General features: G+C 32.0%; 2 protein-coding genes and 1 long non-coding RNA gene across 6 annotated transcripts; 1 reads left to right on the forward strand and 2 right to left on the reverse strand.

Annotated features, from left to right (window-relative positions):
- Positions 1–11,947: 11,947 nt before the first annotated feature.
- On the reverse strand, positions 11,948–12,738 carry LOC112328160 (uncharacterized). 2 transcript variants are annotated; one of them, XR_002982801.2, is made up of 2 exons: positions 12,458–12,738; positions 11,948–12,277 (listed from the first exon to the last, which is right to left on the reverse strand). It is a non-coding gene; the product is annotated as an uncharacterized LOC112328160 (long non-coding RNA). The 2 variants fall into 2 exon arrangements; XR_008059655.1 differs by having other exon boundaries at positions 12,404–12,738.
- A 630-nt stretch (positions 12,739–13,368) lies between these two features.
- Positions 13,369–18,958, forward strand: LOC7473136 (uncharacterized). 3 transcript variants are annotated; one of them, XM_024605901.2, is made up of 12 exons: positions 13,369–13,716; positions 13,824–13,892; positions 14,640–14,712; positions 15,199–15,282; positions 15,373–15,489; positions 15,781–16,206; positions 16,502–16,902; positions 17,011–17,122; positions 17,221–17,280; positions 17,364–17,450; positions 17,830–17,958; positions 18,403–18,958. In XM_024605901.2, the coding sequence occupies exons 2-12, from the start codon at positions 13,849–13,851 to the stop codon at positions 18,703–18,705; spliced, it is 1,836 nt and encodes a 611-aa protein (XP_024461669.2). In that variant the 5' UTR covers positions 13,369–13,716; positions 13,824–13,848; the 3' UTR covers positions 18,706–18,958. The 3 variants fall into 3 exon arrangements, with proteins under 3 accessions (XP_024461669.2, XP_052310305.1, XP_052310306.1); XM_052454345.1 differs by having other exon boundaries at positions 17,023–17,122; XM_052454346.1 differs by lacking the exons at positions 13,369–13,716; positions 13,824–13,892 and adding an exon at positions 13,924–14,543.
- A 1,027-nt stretch (positions 18,959–19,985) lies between these two features.
- LOC7473135 (STS14 protein) lies at positions 19,986–20,684 on the reverse strand. Its single transcript, XM_002310156.4, has one exon. It carries the CDS (start codon positions 20,637–20,639, stop codon positions 20,088–20,090), a length of 552 nt encoding a protein of 183 aa, XP_002310192.1. The 5' UTR covers positions 20,640–20,684; the 3' UTR covers positions 19,986–20,087.
- Between the last annotated feature and the right edge of the window lie 5,590 nt (positions 20,685–26,274).

Consider the following 26,274-nt stretch of genomic DNA (forward strand, 5'->3'; position numbering starts at 1 on the left):
AAATGGATTGGGCAAGGGAAAGTGCTATTCTTTAGGGCTTTTTATGGGGTATTTCGGCTTATGTTTATGGTGTCCATGGGAGAGTGAAGGGGTAGAAATTCGTGGGCTTTATGCTAGAGACCATAATAGAATTATCAACAACGACGTCTTAGCATATTTTTGGTGTTTTCTTTTTCTTTTTCTTTTTTTCTTTCACCATATGATTGAGTAAATTATAGTTTGGTCCCTGTTGATAATGATTTTTTAAGTTAATTTTTTTCAAAAAAAATCATCATTATCTAATGTTAATTGTTAATTCTTTTTTAAATTCTCATTTTGATCTCTTCAAATACAATTTTTTAATTTGTTTATAGGTGAAATTAGAAATTTTGATTAGAGATAAAAGGTATTTTGGGAAAAAATAATTAATTATCATTAAAAACTAATGAAAGGATTGAATTGCAAACAAATATATCCTCCTACAAATTACAAGGCCAACAAAACTACATTATACTTAGAGAAATGAAACAATATTACTAGTCATATTTAATTCAAGATCGTTATTAATTGTTATGGAAATGAACCTAAATTAAATGCTATTCTTTTTTTAGAGGATATTAAATGATTCTATATATGGTTATATAAACATGATGTTGAGGGTAAGATAATATTTTACAATATAGTATTTGGGTCTCCATAATTCATTTGTTTTTTTTTTAACAAATCTTAAGCTTTTTAATTATAAACTCGCAATAATGATAATAAGGCCATTTTTTTTCTCTTAACTCGTGTTATTAGTTATTAATAATGTGATTTTTTCCTAAAATCATGACATAAATTATTTTCTTTCTAATAAATTAAACAATATCCATATTAATAAAACTTACTCGTACTCTTAAAATAATAAATTTGATTTGTGTAGAAATAAAGCTCTAATAAATTATTATTCTTCTATTTACCTCATAAATGGATAGTGTATTTAATGAAAATTGTTAAAATATTCAATTAATTAAGGCAACAATATAATGTAAGTTTTGAAGTGAATTACTTTGTTAAATTATTTGATTATATAATCATCAAAGAGATAATTTATTTATTTAAAAAAATAATTTCAACATTTACAAAGTTTTTCTTGTAAGTATTATGACTATGTCAATTACCTAGCACTTGCAATAGCTTGTTACACCACAGCTGAGAAAACTATGATCTCCGCCGCATCATCTTTTCACCGTCGCCGCTAGAATGTTATCATTTTGGTGTTAAGTGATAGGCTGTAGATGATCCATATGGTAGCACTAAGGCAAACTTTATTTCTTCTCCTTCAAACCTAATTGCTTCTTAAAAAAAAAAAAAAAAGAGTAAAATTTAAATATTTTTACTTTAAAACAAGAAAAATATAAGTTTGAGTTTGAGTTTTTCATTTTGAAATTGCATTTATTCAGTTAATTTCTACCTGTTTGGGAATGCGGCATGCGTTATCTTTTTTTTATTAGAATTTAAAAATATATATATTTATCTTGAAAAGAAAAAAAATTAATAATTTTTGTAATAATTTTTATAATTTTGATATGTTGATATTGAAAATAAAAATAAAAAATATTTTAAAAAAACATTAAACTAAAAAGCATTTAATCTTTTCATTTGATATATTAGTGGTTGTTGTTATTAATAATGGTAATGGGCCAATGGAAATGAACTCATTAAATTTTAATTATACAGGTATAGCTGCATGCTCCTCCTTTACTTTCATCGGGTTCATCGCATGAGATCCATTTTTGATGACTTCCTTTTCTTTTTTTCTTTCTTTTTCTCACCATTTTTTTCATTTTTTTTTATCCTGTTTAAGAGTGTGATTATAATTATTTTTTAAAATATTTTTCATATCAAAATAATATTTTTTAAAAAAAATTATTTTTAAAATCAGCACATCAAAATGATCAAAAACACACAAAAAATTTAATTTTTAACAAAAACAAAATTTAATTTTTTGAGAACGTGGTTTGCACCGCGTTCCCAACGGTGCTCAAGAACAATGATATTTATGTTTTTTTATTTTTTTACTCCTTCTAAATCTTGTTTTCATCTTTCATTTTTTTTTTTTAAAAGGATTAATTTCCTTTGATTTATCACATCATCTTATACATAACAATTAAAATAATTCATATTGTAATTAAGTGATGCATGAATACTTAACAGCGATACAAGACTTTCTCTCTTAGAATTTCAAATTTCAAAATATCCAATAAAATGACATACGTTTTCTCAGTGACAAATTAGGATTTTTTAAATGATAGAATAAATTAATAATAAATATTTGATATTACGTAGACATGTGTTATATAGAAAATTTAATTATATATATATATATATATATTATTTGGACATAATATACTACTACTTAATACTTTTCGAGATCTCTTTTAAGAAGGACATTGTAATCATTTAAATATTATCAAGAAAACTAATAGGCATAAGTAAAACACTATAACCTATGAGAATATCCACTGTTATTTAAACAGTTATTATGTTCAATGTTTTGGATATAATATACTGAATTCAATACTCTTTAAGATCTTATTCAAAAAGGATAGTGTAATCATTTAAATATTATATAAAAAAAAACTTATAGGCATCAGTGAAACATTATAGTCTGTTCATTCAAACAATGGTTTCCTGTTCTTTTTTTTTTTTGGTCCCTAAGACTTTTTACGCTTTGGTTTTTTAATTTTTTTTCTTTTTATTTGGTCATTTGACATTATTTTGATTTGCAATTGATCCTGGTGATTTGTTTTTTATTTGTTCGCATCAAGATCTCGAGGTATTTAGGAAATATTTCATCGCTCGATTAATTCTTGATTTTGTGAAACAAAATCCAACTTGATTGATTTAAAATAATTAAAGCTTTTAGGATCAAGTTTGAAGGTTAAAAAAATATTTAATCCCTTTTTTTTTTTAACATCAGTGAGTGATTTGTACAATCAAAGGGGAATTTCATGTTTTTTTTTTTAATTTCGGCTCCTCAAGTTTTTGTTTTTCAAATTGATCTTTTTATGTTTGCTTTATTTGTGATTTGATTTGGTAATTTGTTTTGGTTGTCTTGATATGGGGATCTTACAATATATATAAAAAATATTTGGTGATCAATTAATGCTTGATTTTGTAAAATTAAAAAAAAATAGCTAATTTAAATAATTAAGTGTTAACGAACCAAAATTGAAATTAAAATAAAATATAAGAATTGGAGTAAACGAACAGTTAACATATGTTGGTGCCTTTGTGTTGCATATACTAGTAGGTGAGAGGCGTCTATGATTTTTAAGTAACGTGTAAGGAGTCTCTAGGTCATCAAACTACGGTTTTGACGACTGCGTTAAAAGTGCACACTGCACTCTTGCTGGTGACCTGATACGTTTCGGGGAAGTAACGGTTGAGATTTGATGAGCTTTTTTTCTTCTCTTTCCTTTTTTTTTTCCTATCATCTCCTTGAGAATCATGTTGGCCTATCAAAATTGAAAGGTATCATGTTATTTTTTTTCTTCAAATTTGATCCTTATTCTTTTGATGATAATTTTTTTTTTAATACTTCATAAATATGAATTACACAATCACTGTCACCAATAGTATATTTCATAACAATTTCTGATAAAGTATGGATTGAGAAAAATGAATTACTATTATAAGAAATATAATCATATGAAACTAAAATAAAATTATTGGTTAAATATTTATGGATGTATTCAATTTTTATTTTAAAATAGTTTGTTATCTCTAATAAAAATGTATATTTTATGTGATATTTCAATTGCATTTGATTTTCTTTTAACAATTAAATTATTTCTATTTGATTTTGTTTTAATCCAGATATTTTTTTTTGGTCATGTGGCACATGACAATAACCATGTTATCAATTTTCTAACATTTGTTCTGAAAAGTAACATATTTGAAAAACAAGATGTAGAATTGAAGTTGAGGTATTCAATTAAAAAAAATATAATAAAAGATTAGACATTAAATATATGCTTTATCTTTTCTCAATTTAAAATTGAAAAAACTACTACCAACTTTTCATCTTTTCTCAATTTAGTACATGGAATTGAATTATTTTTGTTTAAGTACACAGGCTTTATGAAAAAATCCAGTCAAGTCCTTTGTTCCAACTTTTGTCGATTTCTTTGTTTTTTTACTAATGACGTCATTTGAAAGAAAAATTCCATTATCGGTGCATCAACTTCCACTTTTTCTCAATTAAGAACATGAGTTTTAATTTCTTATCTTTTTGGTACACTATTTCTCAATTGTTCCAAACAAGTACTTTCATTTAACAAACTGTTATATTTTATTTATTTATTTTGCACGAAGAATCATCAAATAAAAGGAAAATGACCTTTCCGAAAATGTTTTTTTTTTATTTATAAAATATAAGAACCTTATGTGCCAAAAAAAAGTAAAAAACTGATGAATTTTGAAAAGGTACTTGATTGGAAGAATTGAAAATATGTTCGATGTATTAACACAAATAAAAAAGTTCATGTATTCGATGTAGAGAATGGAAGTAGTGTACCAACAATTAGTTAGACTCACAGGACAATCACCTGGAAACATAGCAGTTAATAAAAAATAGATGAAAGTATTTGATTGAACATTTTGAAAATACTAATATATTCAAATAAAAAAAATTAAAATCTACGTGCTAAATTGAAACAAAAGTGAAAATTAATGCATCAACAATATGATTATATAGGAAAACAATTTTACAAATGTGTAACTTGAAGGTTATGTTCTAAAATAAGAAAATTAATTAAAGGATCTGCAGTATTTGACACTGCGGTTGAAAAGTGCTTTTGAAAAATTTAAATTTTATTTTATTTTTTATTTTGCTTTAAATTAATATGTTTTGATGTTTTCAAATTATTTTAATGTGCTGATGTCAAATATGATTTTTTAAAAATAAAAAAAACATTATTTTAATATGTTTTGTAATGAAAAAACACTTTGAAAAACAACCGCTACCACACTCTCAAACACCCTCAAAGCTTTTCATTATGTTTTGGTACACAAACCTTTCTCACATTGTAAACCCTTTTGAAAAAAGTACATATAAATTAATTTTTGGATGGCAATTATCAATAAGTTCTATGCTAATTTTTTATAGCTCATCTCTTCAAAAAAAGCTCATATTTAATTGTGCAATCTGTGTTACTTTTTCATGTTTAAGAAAATTATCAATTAATTTTTTATTTTTACTTTCTCTTACTTCTCTTAAAACATCTTCCATTATAAGTTTTTGAATGTCCAATTTCTCTCACTTGTAAAATAGTTTATAACTATAATCAATTTTTTTTCTTATATTACTATTATTGTAAATCTTAATTATATTCGAGTCAAATTATGATGGACAAAGTAGAAAATATAATTCTTCGTATTTGTAAATCTAGTTTCTTAAAATAAAAATCTTAATGATCATTATTAGCACAACGAGGTGATTCGAAACTTTCCTAATAAGAGTTTTAGCAATTAACAAGAACAAAATTGTAAGATAATAAATCTTTAATTTCTTTAAATATTCTCTAAAAAATGTGTTGGGTGAAAAATCCAAGAAAAAAAGTATAAATGAAAAGGCTACATAATCAAGCTCGTTGTAAAGTTTTTTTTTTTGTTGAAAAAAAAAGATGATAATAAATCTTCAAATGCATTATAAAGATTTTGTAAGAAAATATAAAAAGACATAAGTTATTTGGAAGAAAAACTTAATAATCTAACAAAATATCATAAAATTTATAAATCTATTATCTTTAAAAAAATGAAATTATCCATACTCTTTCCAAGTTTCTTCAAGTGTTAGTTCTCTAAACTCCATTTCAAATGGCTGGATTTACCGGGTGTCGATCGGGGGATTTGGGCTGCCTCCTATTCTTCTTTGGAATGATGCTGAAGTCATTGAAGGTTGTTCCATGCCCTAGAGATTTATGGGCTTGGACATAGTTTCTCCATTCCTACACGAGGGACATGCACTAATTAGGGCAACTTGAGCTAACCCAATCCTGCCTTCTAAATGCTAATGCATGCTTGAATAATAATTCCCCTTCCTTAAGTGGCATAAACGAGGTATCTGCAATGGTGGGTTCGAGTTTTCTTTCCATGTTATTTCACTTCTAATTCCACTCCTTGTTTTTATCGCAACTTTTCCCCATATCAGCAATGGGCTTTTGCCCTTTTTTACGACCCTTCATTCCATTTACTTTCTTCGACGAAGTGAAGTTCAAAGAGAGATGATCTACTTAAAAAGGGTTGAAAGTTGCATCAGATTTTATTCCGCTTGTTTTTATTAAATATTGTGAAGGCAAGTTCTTGCTTTAATCACTCTCTTTCGAGTTTATTTAGAGCATAATCATCCATCGTCGTTTGCAGCAACTGTACATTCAAACTTTTGCCCATATAGCCTAAAACAATCATCTAACTTGCTCTTGCAGCATAAAATCTGAAAGCTACTACTGTTGTGCAGGCCTCACGTTAATCGCCATCTTAGCATGCCTCTTGCCCCCCTCCCTCGCATTCGAGTTTTGCATGTGGACACAATTACAGGTCCATTCTCATCGACTGGAAATCATTTAATTTTAACAGTCAACCATTAAACCGAGTTAACAGGGATTTTATCGAACATTTTCGGGTCCCTTTTTCAAGAATCTTGTGCATTTAATGGACAGATGATATCCCTTTATTAGCCGATCTCATGAATTCAATGCTTCAAAGATTTCGACGAGTGATTTCGGGAAGAATGTTTAGTTAAGATAACATTATCTTTATACTTTATAGTTGAGGCAGATGCAAGATTTGGTGGGTAGTTTTAACCACATAAACAGTTCTCCCCTGATACCAAATGAAAACGCAAGATTTGGTGTGATTATCTGAAGGAACGGGGACCCAGAAAAAGGAAGCTTAAAAGAGAGCAAATTTGGCTTTTTTCCCTTGAATGGTGGTGGGTACTTGAGTTAAGAGACACTGAATAAGCTAAAACTAGTGTACCAGGTTGTTGAACTCACATGCGACTTTTATCTCTTCAACATACAGACAGCATACATACTTACTACAAAAGTAGGCCCCGAGGCCGCGCTTCGCTGTTGATCGATCACAATCTAGCGACTGCTTTTTTTTTTTAAAAAAAAAATACGAGTAGTGTTATTATTTTTCTTTTTTGGTATGGATAAAATATTTCAAATGAAGATTAAAAATTTGACTAGTATATCAGATAAAATTAATTTTTAAAAAAAATCTAAGAAGCAAAATGTAAAGATAACAACAGATTATATTGATTACATTAAAATTACTTGAGTTAATTTAGGTGGATATTTGTTTTCTTCCTTTATTCTCCTCCCAAATAGGTTGTGATTGAGTTTTAATTGATCTTAGATTCGATTAAAGAATGGAGAGGAGATTTAAAAAATAAATTAATATTAAAAGATAAAATTAAAAAAATATTAATTTTAAAAAAAAGGTGGGGAAGAAGCAAACTCAAGCGAATCTCCTAGATATATCGAGATTAATTTTTCAACCACGAAATCAGTGAAATCTTAGACCCGGATTCATTCAAGTAGTTCAATTTCTAACCAATTTAATGTTGGAGAATGAAGTTGTAATATAAATCTAAATAAAAAAAATTCCAAAGCAAAAAAAATGAGGATCAAATCACATAGGAAAAAAAAATATTGAAAGATAATGAAATTGTAAAAAAACTTCAATTCTAAAAATAAAAACAAAAAAATAGCAAATAAAAGAATAAGAGTTTGACATATAAAAAATTAAAGGAGGATGAAATTGAAAAATAAATAAATGTTGAAAGATAAAACTAAAAACATATTAGCTTAAAAAGGAAAAAACAAATCCAATCAAACCCGTGTGAATCTTCTAAACTTGAGTTAATTCTCCAAACTTGCAATCCGTGAAATTTTAGACTCAAGTTCAATCAAGAAGCTCGATTCCCAACTAATTTAATGTTGAAGGATGAAATTATAAAACAAAATTCAGTTAAAAAAACTTGCCAAAGCCAAACGAATGAGAATATAGTCACATAAAAAAAAATTGAAGAAAGATGAAATCATAAAAAAACTGCAATTCTAAAAATTGTTTAAACCAAAACAAATAACAATCAAAAGAATATAAGTAACATCTAATAGATAAAAATTTTAAATCAGGATGAAATTGAAAAAGAAATCCATTTCTATAAACCATTTCAAATAAAAAAATATTAATCAAAATAACATGAATCAAATATAAAGAAAAAACAAATTAAAACTAAACAAGAGGTCAAAATACCACCACACACATCATCATGGAAAGAAAGGATCACCAATATGAACCCAACCATACCAAGAAAACTTGCCCTTGCTTGTTGTAAGTCATCACATGAACATGATATGCTCATGCATGTTAGCCACTTTTTTTAATAAATATTTTATATTTATTAAAAAATTAAATTGCCCCTAACCAACATAAAAAAAAAGAGTATAAAGATAAAATAACCTCTAATGACAGCTCATCTTCTTCTTCTCTTTTCCCTTTTAAGGGTATTATCGTGGACGGAATTACTCCAATGGCAAGTTAATTGTTTTTTTTAGAAGGGCAAAGCGTTAATTATACTATATAAAAAAATTGAAAAAAAAACTCTACAGTATACCAGAGTGCACTGTGACTATGCGCACGGCGTTTTTCACTATGGACTTCACCCATCCGTTTTATTATATTCTGTTATTGTTATATAGTGTACTCGAGTAATTAATTCAGTGCTTAGCCAAAGGGCTCATGATCAGCCTATGTGGATTAGGAACTGATCTACCATGTTGGAGTTGGATTGAATGGAAATTAAGTCACTAATCTTAACAATTGACAACAGAAACACCAGAGCTGGATGAGACAATATATCATGGTCATGGAGCTGGTTTACTAACTATCTAATTCAAACTGGTTTTCTGGCAGCGCAGGTGCTGCTACGTACGAGAAGGGGAAAAAAACTAAGTGGATCATGCTTACAAGCCATAGGCTAGATATATAGATTTACCTAAAAGTTTCTGGTAAGGCAATTAGGACAAAGAAAAGGGCTGCAACTTGCAAGGGATTTGGTGTAAAATAGAGACCTCCTTGAAGGGGTACTGGTGTGGGGACAGAAATGGAGGAAGAAGAGAGATAGATGCCTTTTGCGCTTTATGATTGGCATCGACTCGTTGTCCAAATGTCTTTGGAAAGTTCGCTTTTGCTGTCCCAATTGTGGGATTCTACACCTTCTCTATAGCCCGAAACGAATGCATCCCTCTCCCATTTCCCCACAGCTATGGTCACTCCAGTCCAATTCGAGGCACTGCGCGCCTTGTTAGTCCCTTTTCACTCGTGATATATAGATGTATGTGTTTATCGGTGTCTCAGATCAAGAAGCATTGGTTCTGGTACACATTTTTGGTTTGGAACCATGTTTGTCATTTCTGCACCTCACCTTTGCATCAGTACTGCCAACGTATGCATGTCTCTATTGATTGTAATAATTGTGGTCCTTCACCTCTGTGGCAAACCAAGATGTTAAAGGCTGGCGTTCCTGGTTAGTTCGTGCTGCAATGTTGAATTGAAATGACTGTGTTCCTATTTGAACTTCAAATTTCAAATTAAACATAGAATACAATTTGTGTTCTTAAGGCACACAGTGCTGTACGTTCTTAGGCATGAACGAGACATGCCGTAACTATCAAATTCATCAGGTTGTTGAGTAGCACCTCACACTCTGAAAACTCCATGGTTGGACTCCAAGTTTTGAAAGAACATGATTGTTAATGAAGATTTATGCACTTAGGGTTATTGCTAAGCAAATCTTTGTGCTTTAAAGAAACTAAAAATACGCAGTAGAATGGCACAAGAAGTCAAGAACATGGACTCATGTTACACTTCAAATCCACTGTTTTGGAACTTTGCAAGCTTCTTTGAACTTCATACAGTTTATTATACCAACTTCTAAATTGTCTTCTATGATAATTTCAATTGAACATTGTGCACGATTACTGAGAATTGCAGGAAATTGGAACCTGCTTCAATTTTGTTGCCTACTGAGCATCTTTTTTTTTTTTTTTCAAAACATAACTGAATTTGCTGCCTTGAATTGAAAATCAATTTCATTTTTTCACTAGAGATCACAAACATGTCAGAACCCTACGGGATCTTAGCATTGTTTAACCATCCATTTGGTGTTTTTTTTACCAGGCTTCAATGAAGAGTGAGTGGACAATTAAAAAAAAAAACGATATTTTCTTGATCTAAAAATCATGGAGACACATGGGTATCTAGCCTAATCTTGTGCTTATAAACAGTCAAATTTTCAAGAAAAATCTGAGCACCATGGAACTCTGTGTTAGATTATTAATTACAATGGGGGATGTTGTTTTTTGCGATTCACAATTAAAGAACATAATTAATGCAACTAATAATTTCATAAATCTATAAAGTATGTCTGTCAGATTCCTTAAAAAACCCATACTCTGCTCAAAATTTGAACAAATATACATTTTTTTTCTTGATGTACTTGAATTTCTGTTATTGAGAAAGAATCCAATCTGACTTGTTTAAGATAATCATAATAAGATAAAATAGAAGTTTCATTTGTTTATTTATTGGAACTGGAAAATTTCTAACTTCTTCCAACACAGAGAACTTAAACTAACAGATGTGTCCAAAATAATCCTGACTTGAGCTTGATCCCCAAGAGAAGAATCACCTACAAGCAAGCATGATATAAAAACCATGGATTCTTCTGCTGTATTGGTTGAATCCAAGGTTATATTTGTCCAATCTTGTCGCCTACAATTCTGAGGATTAAATCCAACAACTCACGCACTACATTACTTGCTCGGTGGAAAGTATTACCTTTTCTTGCAAGACTGGAGGAAGGAGCAGGGTGACAGGTTTGTCTTTTACTCAAAATTAGAGTATTTTCAAGCTAGGGTTTATATATATAATGAGACTAGGAAAATTTATTTTTTCATTGAGAATTTAGGTTGGTGATTATGGTAAGTAGTTTCTGAGTCATGTCCTCTGTGACAATGGCTCAGATTTTTAGTGTTCTAGGCAATGCTATAGACTCTATGGGATTTTCTACAATCTCAAGAGAAAAGTTTCCAATTAAAAAATGTTTGTAGAAAGTTTTCAAGGAACAACCTCTCCATCTCTGCCTCTCTCCACTCCCTCTTTCTTTTCCTAGCTGCAGTGAGAAAATAAACTTTTTTTTTTGTCAGTAGGTGAGTATCACGACAAAAAAGAGAGGCCTGACCACCTTACTACACACACTCAGGTCACCTTTTCTTTTGTATCGATATTGGAAAAGGTCAAGCCCCATTACCATATTTTACTAGAGGATTCTGTGACAAAAACGAGTCTCTTGGATACTGAAGGACGATATGAGGTATCTGCCTTTAGCCTCATTTCTACAAAAAGAGATTTAAGACAAAGAGAAAACCCCACAAAACCTCAATTACTTTCAAGCATCCAATGTCTCCTTTATCCCTCACCTTTCATCCCTTTTGAGGCGAGCCTGCTTTCGTTGCTTGTAGGCTAAAACTCTTTTAGCAACTTACATTTGGACTTAACCCCTTTCTTGATTGGTGCTCAATATAGCTGTTATATTTGGATGGACTCACTTGAGCAACTTTCGTGTTGTTTTGGGATATTCTTCTCCATAGATTTATGTTTCTTGAGCACAAAAATAACAAATTGGTAGATAGAAGAGCAAAATAACCTCTTGGTTTTTCATCTAATACCTGGAAGGCATCGGTTCCATGGGTTCCGTGAAGAACCTGGCATTACTATTAACACACAAGTGCAATAAAAAAAAGGGGGGGTCCTTGTCAAGAGAACGAGAAAACTAAGTGCAGAAATCAAATCAAGGTTAACATTGTGTTGCAAGAAATTGAAGCCTTTTGACTTTAGAAACTCTATGTCAAGAAAAAGAACAAAACATCTTAGCTTGTAAAGTGAAAATTTGGTAAGCTGGTCCATCGATTCTGTGATTTGGCAAACCCCAATTATTACACAAGCAAACAAGATCGATTAGCTATTAGATAACCCTGTAACATCGTATTTCATTACATGAACATACTTGCCACCCATCTACCTATATGGTTCAAGGTTTCTTGACATTGCTAGTTCGACGAAGCCCATGTCACTTCTCGGATGTTATTTTCCTTGTATTTAGACACCTCCTTGTTCTGGGGGAGACAGCACCATTGGAGCATTCTCCTGTCTATTCTTGTTCTTCAAAATCCAAATAAGCCTGGAAGACAGAAACAGCAAATAAATGCACAATTTTCAGTGTTCTGCGTTTAAGGGATGTAACGTTGCCTCATGAAAACTGATCAAAGGATATATACTTCAATTAAAACAAGGAAAAAAAACGTACATATCCGTTCAAAAGAAAGCATGCTAGCTAGGTATTTACAAACCCAATACATACATTAGAGTATAGGATACTGTGTGTAGATAAACAGTATAGGACAAGATTGGAGGGACGGCCACCCACTCCCACTTGCTTACCACCAAGAGAAGAGAATGTGGGAACTGGACTTTGTTGACCTTTCTCACTTAACAGTCATAGCCACTATTTATCTTCCCCTGCTCTCTCTCTTTGGATCTCTCTTTCTCTATGAAAGAATATTGTTCACTTTTCGACACCTTTGACATTTGAAGGTGCATGGGTCTACTCTTTACTATAGCATCGACACGAGCTGGTTTACATCTTTTGATGCAAAAAGACTCTTAATTTGTAAAAGTAAACTGATTTATAGACTAAAGTGATGTTGTAACACTTTATGCAACTGTGTTTTTATTAAATTTTATTTTTTATTTAAAATTTTATTTTTATGTTTTGTGATTGTTTTGATGTTATACATCATTTTTTAAAATAAAATATTATTTTAATATATTAAAAAATATTTTGAAAAATAATTACGGAAAAGTCACATACCCCCTTAAATTATTTTAGAATTGTTGGTTCTACTTCACTTCTACAAAAACATAAAATATAAATATATATTAAAGATGTAGATTGAAGTAATTAGTAATTTTCTAGCAAAAACAACTATTATTTAAATATTGTTTTTCAAGTTTATTAATTTTTTATTCTTCATGGCCCAAATAAAAATAAATTATGAATAAAAAATTCTACTTAATCTTTATAAAAAAAAGGGAGAAATTTTTTTTGAAAAAAAAAGTAAAATAAGAATTTTAGAAAAACTAGAACTTTTTTTAAATAATTAAAATCTCGTAGAATTGTCTCTATGTATATGTATATATATAAACAATTTTAATGTCAGTTTTTTTTTTTTATAAAAAAAACATCCTTATGAAAGAACACAACTCCAACTCTTCAAAAAGACACAACTCTATTACTTCTACAAGCACAACTTTTCTTTTACCCTCTCAAAGGTGAAGGTTCAGTGGTCAAAAGCACAAAGGTCTTATCTTTGTGAACTATTTCGGGCTCCCTATGTTCAGACACTGCGACAGCTGCTAATGATCACTTTGTGGGTACTTCCTGGAACCTCTGGTCAGCTACATTACATGAAGACAGGTTCTGTTTTTGTAGTCTAATTAGACCTCAGTGGTCTGTGAAGTGTGAACTCATTTGGACTGGTGGCTCTGGTTTCTCTGATTCATCATTTGTTTAAAGATCTTATCTTGGGTAGTTGCTTGTTCGGTTCTTGAAGTTTAATGGTAACTGTCTTTACCTTTGTTTTCATGTTTCTTTTTTCTTTCTTTGTTTATGGGAAATGATGTTTCTTTTACTGAGTTACTGTTGTTTGGGGTGTGTTTTCTCTCAGTTTTGAAGGAGGTGAAGATAGTAAAATGTATGGACTGAGAGTGACTACTAGACACAAGCGTTCAAAGAGGTAGCTATTCATTCATTCTTTTTGTTAGTTTGCAATTATTGTGCTCATTACTAATTTCAATTTATTGTTGTGCTACTTGATGAGTTTCTTTAACTGGAATGGCTTCTGCGGTGGGCTTCATGAGTAAAATGGAAATTTGGGGCATCATCACAGCTGCTCAATATTGTTCTTTACAAGTAAAAACAATGAGACTACAATTGTATGAAACCCCATAAGTCTTTGGTTTTATTCTCTAGCTATTTTCCAAGCAGAAAAGACCACGAAGTTTTTGTGGTCCAGATGAAATTTTAGAGATTCAAGAAGAGGAATTGTGGGAGAGCTTTTTCTAAATCATCAAAAAGAAGAGTTTGAGGATGGGGTTTTAGGGATGGAATCCTGTGTGTTCCCAGCTTAGAATTTGGAGAGTTTTCTTTCTGATTTTTTTATTCAATTTCTCCCAAGCTCTTTCCCTTATAAAGTTAGTAATTAATGAGTAATAGATGTGTTGAATGTAACTGAAAATTGTTTAAAGATGGGTCTTGGGAAAATTATTGCTAGGTAGACCTTTGGTAGGAGGTAACTGTTGGTATATCTGACCATCTTCTCCTTTCCCCTTTAAAAGAAAACAAATTCCAGTAAATATGTTGCAGGATCTGTGCACATTATATAAAGGTAGCCAAGAACTATATTGGAGGCTTTTTGATTCTTTTTTTCTTCTCCAATATATATCTACTTCCATCTTGATGTTTGCTATTTGTGCTGTGGCAGCTTGCCAGATAAGAAAAGAGTTGAGGAAGATGGCTTAGATAGTTCCTTTGAAGCATCAGGCCGCATAAAGCTAGTAAGATTACTCTTTTTTTTTTTTTCAATTTTGCTTAAAGAAAAAAGAAAAGAAAAGAAAAGAAAAAAGTAGCTCACTATATATCTTATTTATTCTTACAGTAAGCCCTTCTTCTCCATGTTGTACAAAGACCTTAAGCATAAAGCCAGCCTAAACTCATCTGTAAATTGACTTATTTTTCTTTTAAATATAATCAAGGTTGTTTCCTCCCCGTCAAGTTATTTGTTTGTTTTCTTATGGTGGGCCAATGGGACGAAGAATTAGCTTAATACATTTGAGTCAAATTTCACTTATGGTCCCAACTGTATTAATGCAGTTGAATGGAATAAAATATTCTAGTGTTTTATTATATATAAAATTGACAAAAAAAGTTAAGTTGATTTGGTAGCTTTTCCCAGAACATTAATTGATTAGGTGAATCCTCCTGGGGCATAATTCAAGAAGCAATTGCTAAGTATATGATTTTTGGAAACAATCTGATTGCAGAATATGGGGCAATTGAAAAACTCTGCCAAATCCAAGAAGAAACAATCTCCTAAGACTGAAGTGCAAAATTCTTTAAAGCAAGAGGTATGCAACTGTCTTCTTCACTTTTCAAACCATATCTTATGCTGGTCTTTCTTGCTCTGAGTTAAATATTATTTGAACGTGTTTATGCAGATTCTACAGCTTGAGAAAAGATTACAAGATCAATTTCAGGTCCGTCGTGCTCTGGAAAGTGCTATGGGTTACAAAACTTCTTCCCATGATAGTACGACTGAGCTGTCAATGCCTAAGGTAAATTCTTGCCATAATGATTTTATGGAAATAGAAATAGTTTATCGGGCATGTCACTGTCATTCAGTGTGAGTATCCAGAACTGGGGCTTCTCCACAGAACTTGTAACCATGTCATCTGTTGAGTTGCTGAAATCTTATCATTACTTTGGGAAACTCTGCTGATAATTTGTAATTGCAATTTTTTGCACTGATTTATGTAACTTATATGTAAAATAGAATTATAATGCCAGAGATAACTGTTAGGCTCAAATTTTTGACTTACCACTTCTTGTGTTTTCTGTAACTCCAGCCAGCCACAGAATTAATTAAAGAAATTGCGGTACTGGAGTTGGAAGTTGTACATCTGGAACAATATCTTCTCTCCTTGTACCGGAAGGCATTTGATCAGCAAACATACTTGGTTTCTCCATCTAAACAGGATCGAAGTCTAAAAACCCCTGTCACAACCCCAAGACGAAGGTTGTTTGATGTTTCCAGGCCTGAGACATCAAAGAAGGAAACTTCAGCAACTCAAACTGCTTGTCAGTCACGTGACAATAAATGGAAGGAAACCAATGTTATTGGAGGAGAAGAGAAACTATTAGATTCTGGAGTTCATCGCTGTCACTCTTCATTGTCACAACGCTCAGCATTTTCAAATAGAACCTCTCCTCCAGAAGAGTTTCTTGGTAGGGCTGTACGTGCTTGCCATTCCCAGCCATTGTCCATGATGGAGGTAATTTTGAGTGCTAGCACACAAATCATTAGTCTTTGTGGTGTTTTTTTTTGTTTGGTTCTCTGCACAAGGTGTTTAATTGACTATTTGTGTGCCGAAACAAAATGCTTGGAAATCATGTGTTTCCATTGACTTCCTTCTTTCTTCTTCTTTCTTGGAGATGGGGAAGAACTCTGTAATTGGCTATCCATTTCCAAGTGCAACAATAATAGAAGTAACAGTAGGGCGATCAATTTCTTCACATGACAAATCTGTCAGCCTTGAGTTGATTAGAAATTTCGTGCCTTTTATGCAGTATGCGCAGAGTGCTTCAAACATTATTAGTTTGGCTGAGCATCTTGGTACTAGTATTTATGACCATGTTCCAGAGACACCTAACAAGCTTTCAGAGGATATGATAAAGTGCATGTCAGCTATATATTGCAAACTTTCAGATCCACCTTTGACGCATAATGGCCTTTCATCTCCCAATTCATCTTTATCATCAATGAGTGCATTTTCCCCGCGAGAACAATGTGATATGTGGAGTCCAGGATTTAGGAATAACCCATCCTTTGATGTGCGATTGGATAACCCTTTCCTTGTTGAAGGCCTGAAAGAGTTCAGTGGACCGTACAGTACAATGATTGAAGTGCCATGGATTTATAGAGATAGTCAAAAGTTAGGAGATGTTGAAAACTTGCTACAAAATTTCAGGTTAGTTGTTCTGCCCTTTAATTACTACCAGAAAACATGTTAATAATGTATGTATCAAGTAAACAGCAAGTATTTCTGTTCTCTAGAGATTTTTAATATACTCATTAGGTTCTGCTGCAGATCACTTATATGTCGATTGGAAGAAGTCGATCCTAGGAAGCTCAAACATGAGGAAAGACTAGCTTTCTGGATCAATATACACAATGCACTAGTGATGCATGTAATGGCTCTTTTCCATAGAAATACTTGCTTAAAGAGCTAATTCCATATTTTTTCTATCTTTGACATGAGTTTCTAATCTTCACTGCTTTCTAATAGGCATTTCTGGCATATGGGATTCCACAAAACAATGTTAAGAGGCTCTTTCTACTTTTGAGGGTATGGAAAACTCTTTTGCGTTTCCTTTTAAGGAAGAGGTTTTGTGAAAAATATACTTGTGCTTACACTATTGCTCTATGCAGGCTGCATATAATGTTGGGGGTCATACATTTAGTGCAGACACGATACAGAGTTCTATCCTTGGATGCCGGATGTCTCGTCCTGGACAGGTGAATCTTGAGAGATCATATTGAAATTAAGAAACCGGTCATTGAGATTATTATTAATATCTTGTCCAAGGGTTTTGGTGTTTTCGGTCATCAATTTTTCATGCCTTCAGTTGATATCCATGCAGGATTTGGCATCTAGAGTTAAACCATTTATCATGAAAGGTCTTCTCAAATAGAAAGGGGCACTTGTTTTTGTTTCATCAAAAGAAAACATGCATGCTCTTACAAAAAGAAATACGATAATATATCTATTTCCAATAAGCATATTTGTGCTTAAAATAATTCTTGTGGGATAAAGCAATGCGCTTGATTTGCTGCCAGTTACAGAGCAAAATTCTTCTGATTCTGTGGTCCTGACAAAGCTTGTCCCTAATTGCAGTGGATTCGATTTTTACTTTCATCGAAGTTCAAATTCAAGACTGTAGAAGAACGGCAAGCATATGCAATTAACCATCCAGAACCTCTTTTGCACTTTGCACTCTGTTCTGGAAGCCATTCTGATCCTGCGGTACTTCATTTTCCTTTTACCTGTTACAAAATTTTCAAAACATGAGTAGCACTCACAAGTAAGACGGTGCAGCATGAGCATGGCTTGCATATAGTTTGTAATAGGTAAAACTAACGAGGAATAACCAGACCAAAAGTAAATGCTTATATCTCCATTTGAGTGGAAGTTTTTCTGATTAGTCCATCCACTTAGCGTGCACAATGTCTTTTCATGGCACTCTGTCATAAAGAACTCCATTTGTTGATAATCACCATGCATTAGTTTCCAAAAGACCTATTTCCACTTTGACTGATGTAAAAAGTATATTAAGAAATGTCGGTCTCAGCAACAAAAACTAAACATGGGTTTCTCTCTTCTTCGTAGACCTGGTTTTTGTGGAGTTTGGTCACATTTTCTGTCTAGTCTATCTTTTTCTAATGGAACTCGTACAAATATTTTTGCCAGGTTCGTGTCTACACTCCAAAAAGAGTAATTCATGAGCTTGAAGCTGCGAAGGAAGAGTATATCCGAGCTACCTTTGGTGTCCGCAAGGGCCAGAAAGTCCTACTTCCGAAGATCATGGAATCCTATGCAAAGGATTCAGGTTTATGTCCAGCGGGTCTTCTTGAAATGATCCAACAAACTTTGCCTGAATCTGTAAGGAAGTGTCTTAAGAAATGTCAGCTAGGAAAGCCTCGTAAGACTATTGAATGGATTCCGCATAATTTTACTTTTCGGTACCTGATATCTAAAGAGCTTGTAAAGTGATCACTTACGTGTGTTAAATGTTTCTGGCACTCGATCTCATTCGCCTAGTTCTTAAGGTTTTTATATTTTGAGATTTTGAAATTTTTTCCTTGTACAAATTAGGAGATGAACCGGAAATGGAGGATAGAACAATGCTATATTTTGTTTTGTATAACGTACTCTCCATTCTGCTTGTTCCAGTAGTGGAAGCTTTCATGATTTCTGTGATGTTTGGAAAGGAAATGAAAAATGTGCATTGAATATTATACATGTACCTACTGCGTTTTACTTGAGATACATGTGGAGTACAATTCATTAATTTAGTTATTATATGGTTCATTATGAGTGCAAAATCTTGTATGGACCATTGACACAAACCAATCCAATGAAGAAAACGGCAAGAATCAGTTGTCTGAGTACTGATGATGCGGCCTCTGTACATCACATACACAGGTTGGCATTCTCACATCTAGAAGTGTGCGGCTGCTGCACTCCAGTCAATATATTTTAGTCATGACTGCTGCTAGCATTTCTTATTGAATGAAACGCCTTCATGTGAGACTCTACTCTTTGCTCAAGAGATCCCTAGCACGCTTGTTTACACCAGAAACTGAACCTTTTGTAGAGCAATGTCCCATTCCAGGCAAGACCATCGTCTCTCACCTTGAGAACTTGAAAAGATCCTACTAGCTTGATGGTGGTATAGAAGTGATCGTGGTTATGGCTATAGCTATGGTTGTGACTGTACTAATGCTTCGAAAGGGAACTTCTACAAAACAAGAAAAGCAGCAGCTGTAATTAATGCTATTCATCAAAGTATGCCAAATAATATCAATTACTTGATGGCTAATTGGTGTCATGTGGATCCATGGCTCAATTGTTAATAGATATTTTGGGATAAATAGAATCACTCCTATGGGGTTGGTGGACATGTGATGGGCAGTCTCAGCTCAATTATTACAACCTTTCAGGGTAGATACCGATTCAATTATTGCAGGGTGGTTCTGTTCACAGTGAGGCAGTACAGCTCGCCTATGTTCACAATTGTCAGTGAAGATCATCTATAGAACAAGCATCTGGAAGCAGTATAATCACCCTTTCCATTAGATCTATGCTTTTGGAAAGATCATTTTGGCGAAAACCAAATGCAAAGCCTTGAAATTTTGTAGCACGACTCTTAGGCCATCAATAGACCTGCACTAAGATTGAGACAATTGTGCTTATAAACTTGTATGCGTGCAAGTTCATTCTTTGCTAAAAGCGAGAGAAAAGACAAGGAAATCTGCACGTACACTACTCACTAAACATAAGTGCTGAGATCTTCATTTAAAAGAACACTTACACAGTACAGAACTTGAACAAACACAGATGACTAGAGATTTATTTAAGTAGCTACATCTTGTCTAGTATGGGCTTTCCCCTATAATATTCCCAGGTGGGTCATAATAACATATAGTTAAGCTAGCTTGCTCCTTCACACATGTTGCTTGTGCACACCCCAACTCCAGAGATTTCCTCCACACCACCTGTGTGTAAACACCACAACTATGATTTGGCGCACAGGAATTGCCAGTGTGGTTATAGTAATTCTTCTCTTGCACCCAATTATCAACAGCCATACGTGGAGTCACAGCCATGCCAGTACTAGACCATAACTGATTTCCACCATACTTACTGTCGCTCAAGTTTGCAAATTGGCAACCCATTTTGTTCCTTTGGTATCTGACTATTCTGCTTGTGGCATTGGCTAGCATTTCGCTCCACTTGAGAGGGCCAACACCGACTGCTGCTCTTGCTTGGTTGTGAGATTGTAGGAACTCATTAGCTACATTTGGTAGTGGTATTGGGGTTGTTGTGACTTGGGTGGGGTTGTGGCTTGATGCAGGAGCCGCACCATGGGCTGAGCTGTGGAATAAAGCTAGAACCAGAACAAGAAGGAAGGAGTAGTAAGCCATTTCTTTAGCTAGATTTTGACAAGGTCATGTGATCTCGAGCTTGACGATCCAGTTTATTAATAGATTTGCTCGTGTGGATGGGCTATGCTTAGGTGAAATGACTAGTTTGGCCTTCGCACGAGCACCCTCACTATTAAAGATGACGAAAGAAAATTAGATTTTTATGTTTTATTTAATGGTTTTTGAATACATATATTGGTATATAATTTTGTTATTATATATATATATATATATATATATATATATATATATATTTGATTTAATAATATTTATATCTTACTTATTATTTATCGATGAGTCATTCAAATCAATATGAATTATGAAACTCGATGGGCATGGAGACAAGGAGCCTTAAAACAGAGGGAATGGTCAGACAATGCCCACCAAAATGGGGTTGGAGATCATGGCTTGTTACATTGTTTATAGACCTGTGTACATGTTTTTATATATATATATATATATATATATATATATATATATATATATATATATATATATATATATATATTAACATAATTTAATTTGTGCATATCTTAACTAATTTCATGGATCTTGAAGTTAATGACCATTTAAACCTCCAGTGACTATTATATTAGCAACCATATGACTTGAACCTGAGATCATAGAGGAAACAAACCTCTTGGTCCCAACTTCTTACCACTGGATCACCTACTAGATGGTTAACTTGTGTACATGGTAACACAATAAGATGTGATCAGTGTTTGGTGATGCGAAATTGTTTTTTTTTTAATATAATCTTTTTAAAATATAAATATATACATTCCATAAAAAAAAAAAACCAACACAACTCAATTCTAAACACATTTAATTGAAACATGGCGTTCCTATGTGGTCTTTTCATTTATAATTTTAGCATTGTTTAACATTGCAGTCAATTCTAATTTTAAAAAATTTTGAATTATTTTTAGTTTTAAATTAAATTTTATTTTTGATGTTTTTGAATTGTTTTGAAATTAATTTTAAATAATATAATTTTAAATAATTTTTTTTTTTAAAAAAAACGATCTCAATTCTTCGGTCCTGCACATGAAATCTTGATTCTTGACACGCGTGGTCAGATTTTTATTTTGGTGGCAACAGAGGATGTGAGCATGGCATGGGCTAAAGAATTCTTAATGATGTATTTTCTATATATATATATATAGAGAGTTAAGGACGACTTTGTTGCCATGCCCCATGATCACTGCTTTGCTCCTCGTTGCAAAAAGCTTCTTGTATGTGACATGTTAGCTGCAGTGAGGGATGGCTTCATTTATTATTGTGACTTGCCATGAAGTTCAATGACACTTGTAGGAATAATTAAAAGGATATTATTATTAGTTAATTCCTAAATTTATTTAAAAAAATATAGACAGGATGAGAGAAAATAAAATTTATATCTGTGATAATAATATTTTTATCTATTTTTTAAAAATAAACACTAAGAAGTAACTAATAAAACATAACTAATAAAATATAACTAATCACATATTATAAAATATAAGGATAATTTTGATCATTTCATCCCTTCTACCCAATTCTAGTATAAACCAAACCCTATATTCAAAAGCTTGGGATAAAATTCTATTATCCAATTGAATTAGAATTTGTTTAATAGTGTGATAATGGTTGTTTTTTAAAGTGTTTTTCACTTAAAAAAGTATCGAAATAATATTTTTTTTAAAAAAAATTTATTTTTGACATCAACACGTCAAAATAATATGAAAACATAAAAACAATTAATTTGAAGTAAAGATAAAAAATTAAAAAAATTAAATTTGTTTCAAATACGTTTGAAACGCAAAAACAAATAGACTCTTAATGATATTAATTGACTAACATTTACGCTGGCATGTGCCAACCTTTTCATGAAAATAAAATTCTCAAAGAAGATTTTTTTTATCTTGAAATTGAAAATAATAAAAATTTTATTTATTTATTATTTAAAAATGAAAAGTCAGTGAAAAAACTCATTTTCATAAAGAAATTATAAATAGAAACAAATCTAAAATAAAAACAGCCCCTGATTAATCTTAAATACCTTCCCAAACTTTACAAATATCACTTCAAATCAACCCATATAATGAAAAATAAGTGTAAACATGGCGCACACAACTACTATTTACCTTGGGAATGTAAAAAATTGAATTAAAGGGTTTATTTGAAGCAAATGAAAGTTTGAATACCCTAATGAAAAGTATGGAAACCTAGGAGAACATGAAGTTCAAGGATCAAATCATATTAAGGTTAACAAAAAGAAAAAGAGGTGTGGTGAAAGTCCTGTTCACCAAGAGAAAAATATTGTGGATTGTAAGTGTTACACAAAGTTTTTTTTTTTTTCTCAATTTGGGCCATCGAGTTTTTTTTATTTGTTCATGCATAGCACAAACTAAAGGATTTATGCTTGATTTTGTATGTCTTGCATTCTTTTTGTTTATGTATATCGCTTGTCTTGCAACAAGTTAAAGCATGAGGAACCCTTATGTTGTAGAACAAGGTAATTAAAGAAATCAACTTACTATCTTGAGATTACTTGAATTCTCGGCACCAAGAACCTCTTTCCCTCCGACATCGTTTCGTAGTGTGGTTACGGTTGCTTTTCAAATAATTTTTCGTGCCAAAATACATGTCAATGATGTTTTTTTATTTTTTAAAAATCATTTTTGACATCAGCACATTAAAATAATTTGAAAACACTAAAAATATATTAATTTGAAGTTAATAAAAAAATAAAAAAATTTAAATTTTTTTAAAAATATTTTTAAAATACAAAAATAAACAATTAAATTTTTTTTCTTGATGCGATGCTAAAAGGAGAAGAGCCCAAGTCTAAACGTTGGCAGTGGTTTCCTTTCCTGCAAGGTAAAAGGTCTTGCATTCATCCATAGCCTCCTCTGCCTTGGGTGGGTGATTGCCATTGTATAGGTTCTTTCTTCCTTTTGTTATGCAGACAATGATACAAATCATGGGCGACGTCCATTGAATGAGGATGTTAAATTTATAAGAGATGCAGTAATTCTTTTGTATATAAGAAGAACATGGATTTGATTAAATTTGAAATATAAACAGATGTAAATCTAATTAAGAGAGAATCACCACATAAAATCTTGATTAAGATTAAACTAACATGATACATCAACTAACTTGAACGAAATTCAATCCTTCAATTTGAACATACAATGCTTCATTTGGGGTTCAGAATTTGAGTTAATTGGCTCTCTTTTGATGAATTTTACCCGCAACACCTTCTTGTTAAAACGAGGTTGCTACCGGTGGACCTAGAGTTCTATTGGTGTAGCACTGGATAGTTGGCCGTGCTTTTTCACAGGCCGGATTAATTTTTTATAGCATAAAAAAATAATGCTCAAGTGCTGTAAGTATATTTTTTTAAAAAATAATTCATGACTCGACAATTGAAAAAGAAATAACGATCGTAAATCCACAAGAATCAAAATCTAGAGAGATGGAATCAAAAAAATATTAATGATTTTTTTTAAAAAAAAAAAACACCAGTAAAACCGGGTGAGGTCGCCAAAACTCGTGAGTAGGATCATGCGAACAAGATAATCCAATAGAAAAGAAACTGGGGAAAAAAGACGAAGTTTAATTCTAAAAAGAATCGAATTTTAAAGTCAAAATTGAAAATGATAAAAAAAAAAGCAACCTAAAAAAACCCGGACCACTTAAACAAATCTCCTACTTAAATCATAAGATAGGAATAACTTGATTGAAAAGAAAACCGAAGAAAATAATGAAGTTTGTTTTTCAAAATGAACAACTTTAAATGATATAATTAAGAAAGAAACAATATCAACTTGTGTTAAATTTTCAAACCTATGACCTTAGTTAATGACTAAACTGAAAGCACCATATCTAGAAAGCCACTATTTTAAAACTTGGCTCGACATAACAGGTGGACCATTACCTAGGTGACCTGTGGCTTAGACCAAATCCTAAAATGGCTTTAGAAATGTGGAAAATACATAGTGAAACAGAGCTCTTTAAACTTTTCTTATAATAAAATATCCATTGATAAATCATCCAATATAATGATTATTCTGACTTATAATTTAAATGTGAATTATCATGTATATACAACTGAATTTCGGGTCATCAAATTTAAAGTTAATTAGTGACGTTTTCTTTTAAAAAAAATATATATTTGTCGGATTTGATACAGGGTTCAAGTCATTTAATTATTGGATTAATTTTTTTTTTCTCAATAACGATATCATTTTAATTTCTTATATCTCAACTGAGTCAGTCAGATATTAAATGGGTTTATTGGGTTAATTTAAATCAAGCCAGGAATAGATCCAAAATCTCATATTGGGCCGAATTGAGTTTGACTACTATGTTTAAACAATTATGAGGAAAAAAGAAAACTCACTTTAACTCGCTCCAAATTAAAAGCTTGGTTTGCGATTCTCTATGGAGAGCCCATTTCTCTCCTTCAAGCACAACAGGCCCCTCACCAAACAGGATTTTACCTAGAGGGCTAAGTGCAAGTTTCTCAGTAGACCCTGCGATATTATTATTCACCAGAACTTCCTTGATCATATCCGGGTCGGATATAACCACCCCAGATATCATGCCGTACTTCCTTGACCACTCCTGGTAAAATGGAAGCACCCTGTGAAATGGCATTGACTTTGACAACTGAGCTGCAGCATATAGCCGGCGGAGCTCCCCCGAGTTGCCTGATATTGGACGGTAGCTATAGCATATAGCATGGACCCAGTAATAGAGACATTCTTTGCTTTATGTTCTTTCCACCTAGCCAATGGCCATTACAGTCAAGGTCAATTATGGCTCCCATGGTGGTTTTTTTTTTTTTTTGTTTTTGTCCTTTCCAAGTGTGTCAATTATATATTTATTCGAACTATTATCTGTGCCCTAGTGTTGCTACGTACAGGTTAGTCGATTTGATTTATTTATTTTTAATTTTGTTTTGAAGATAAAGGAGATCCTTCCAAGAGTGGTTGAAATTCATGGCTCCGAAGAACGGAAATTTCAAAACATTTTGTGAGTCTTCGTCGTCGTCGTCATATATATAAAACGTGTGAGTTAAACACTATATATGCACTGTGAATAAAAATTAATAAATTGAAATTTAATATTAAAAGATAAAAAAGCCTCCTATACACACAAATTTACCTTGAACCTGTGATCATTACATAAAACAACCAGCTTATGCTCAAATGATATAAATTTATCATCTTACGATACCAAACCCAAATCCTTTGTACAGGCCAAATGATGAAACGTTAGTGAGGTATCAATTTCATTATTCAATCTGGCGTGTCGGTTTGGCTTTAAGCTAAGCCATTATTACACGAAGAACAACCACAAGATCACCACAAATTTTTTAGCCAAAAGTTAGAAGAGATAAAAAAACAAAAAAGAAAAGATAAAAAAAAGAAAGAAAAGATAAAGATAAAGCCATGCAATATGCCAAAGACCTTTAGTAAAGCACCTTAATTTGATCGTAACGAGAGCGACTGTTCATGCATACTTTGAAATTTCACTTCAATATATTATTGCCTATTCTATGAATAATGAATGAATGGCCATATGGGCAAGTGCTTTCGGTGTTAAGATCTTCTTGTGATTATACCCTTTAAATGGACCATAG

The sequence above is a fragment of the Populus trichocarpa genome, chromosome 7 (genome assembly GCF_000002775.5).
Source record: "Populus trichocarpa isolate Nisqually-1 chromosome 7, P.trichocarpa_v4.1, whole genome shotgun sequence".
Taxonomy (NCBI): Eukaryota; Viridiplantae; Streptophyta; class Magnoliopsida; order Malpighiales; family Salicaceae; genus Populus; species Populus trichocarpa.

What these genes read in the sequence shown, in the direction of transcription:
- LOC7473136 (XM_024605901.2), top strand. Translation starts at nt 13,849, where the DNA reads ATGTATGGACTGAGAGTGACTACTAGACACAAGCGTTCAAAGAG. An exon ending in ACAATGCACTAGTGATGCAT is followed by an intron (nt 17,123 to 17,220) that starts GTAATGGCTCTT and finishes GCTTTCTAATAG; the next exon opens with GCATTTCTGGCATATGGGAT. An exon ending in GAAGCCATTCTGATCCTGCG is followed by an intron (nt 17,959 to 18,402) that starts GTACTTCATTTT and finishes TATTTTTGCCAG; the next exon opens with GTTCGTGTCTACACTCCAAA.
- LOC7473135 (XM_002310156.4), bottom strand. Translation starts at nt 20,639, where the DNA reads ATGGCTTACTACTCCTTCCTTCTTGTTCTGGTTCTAGCTTTATTCCAC.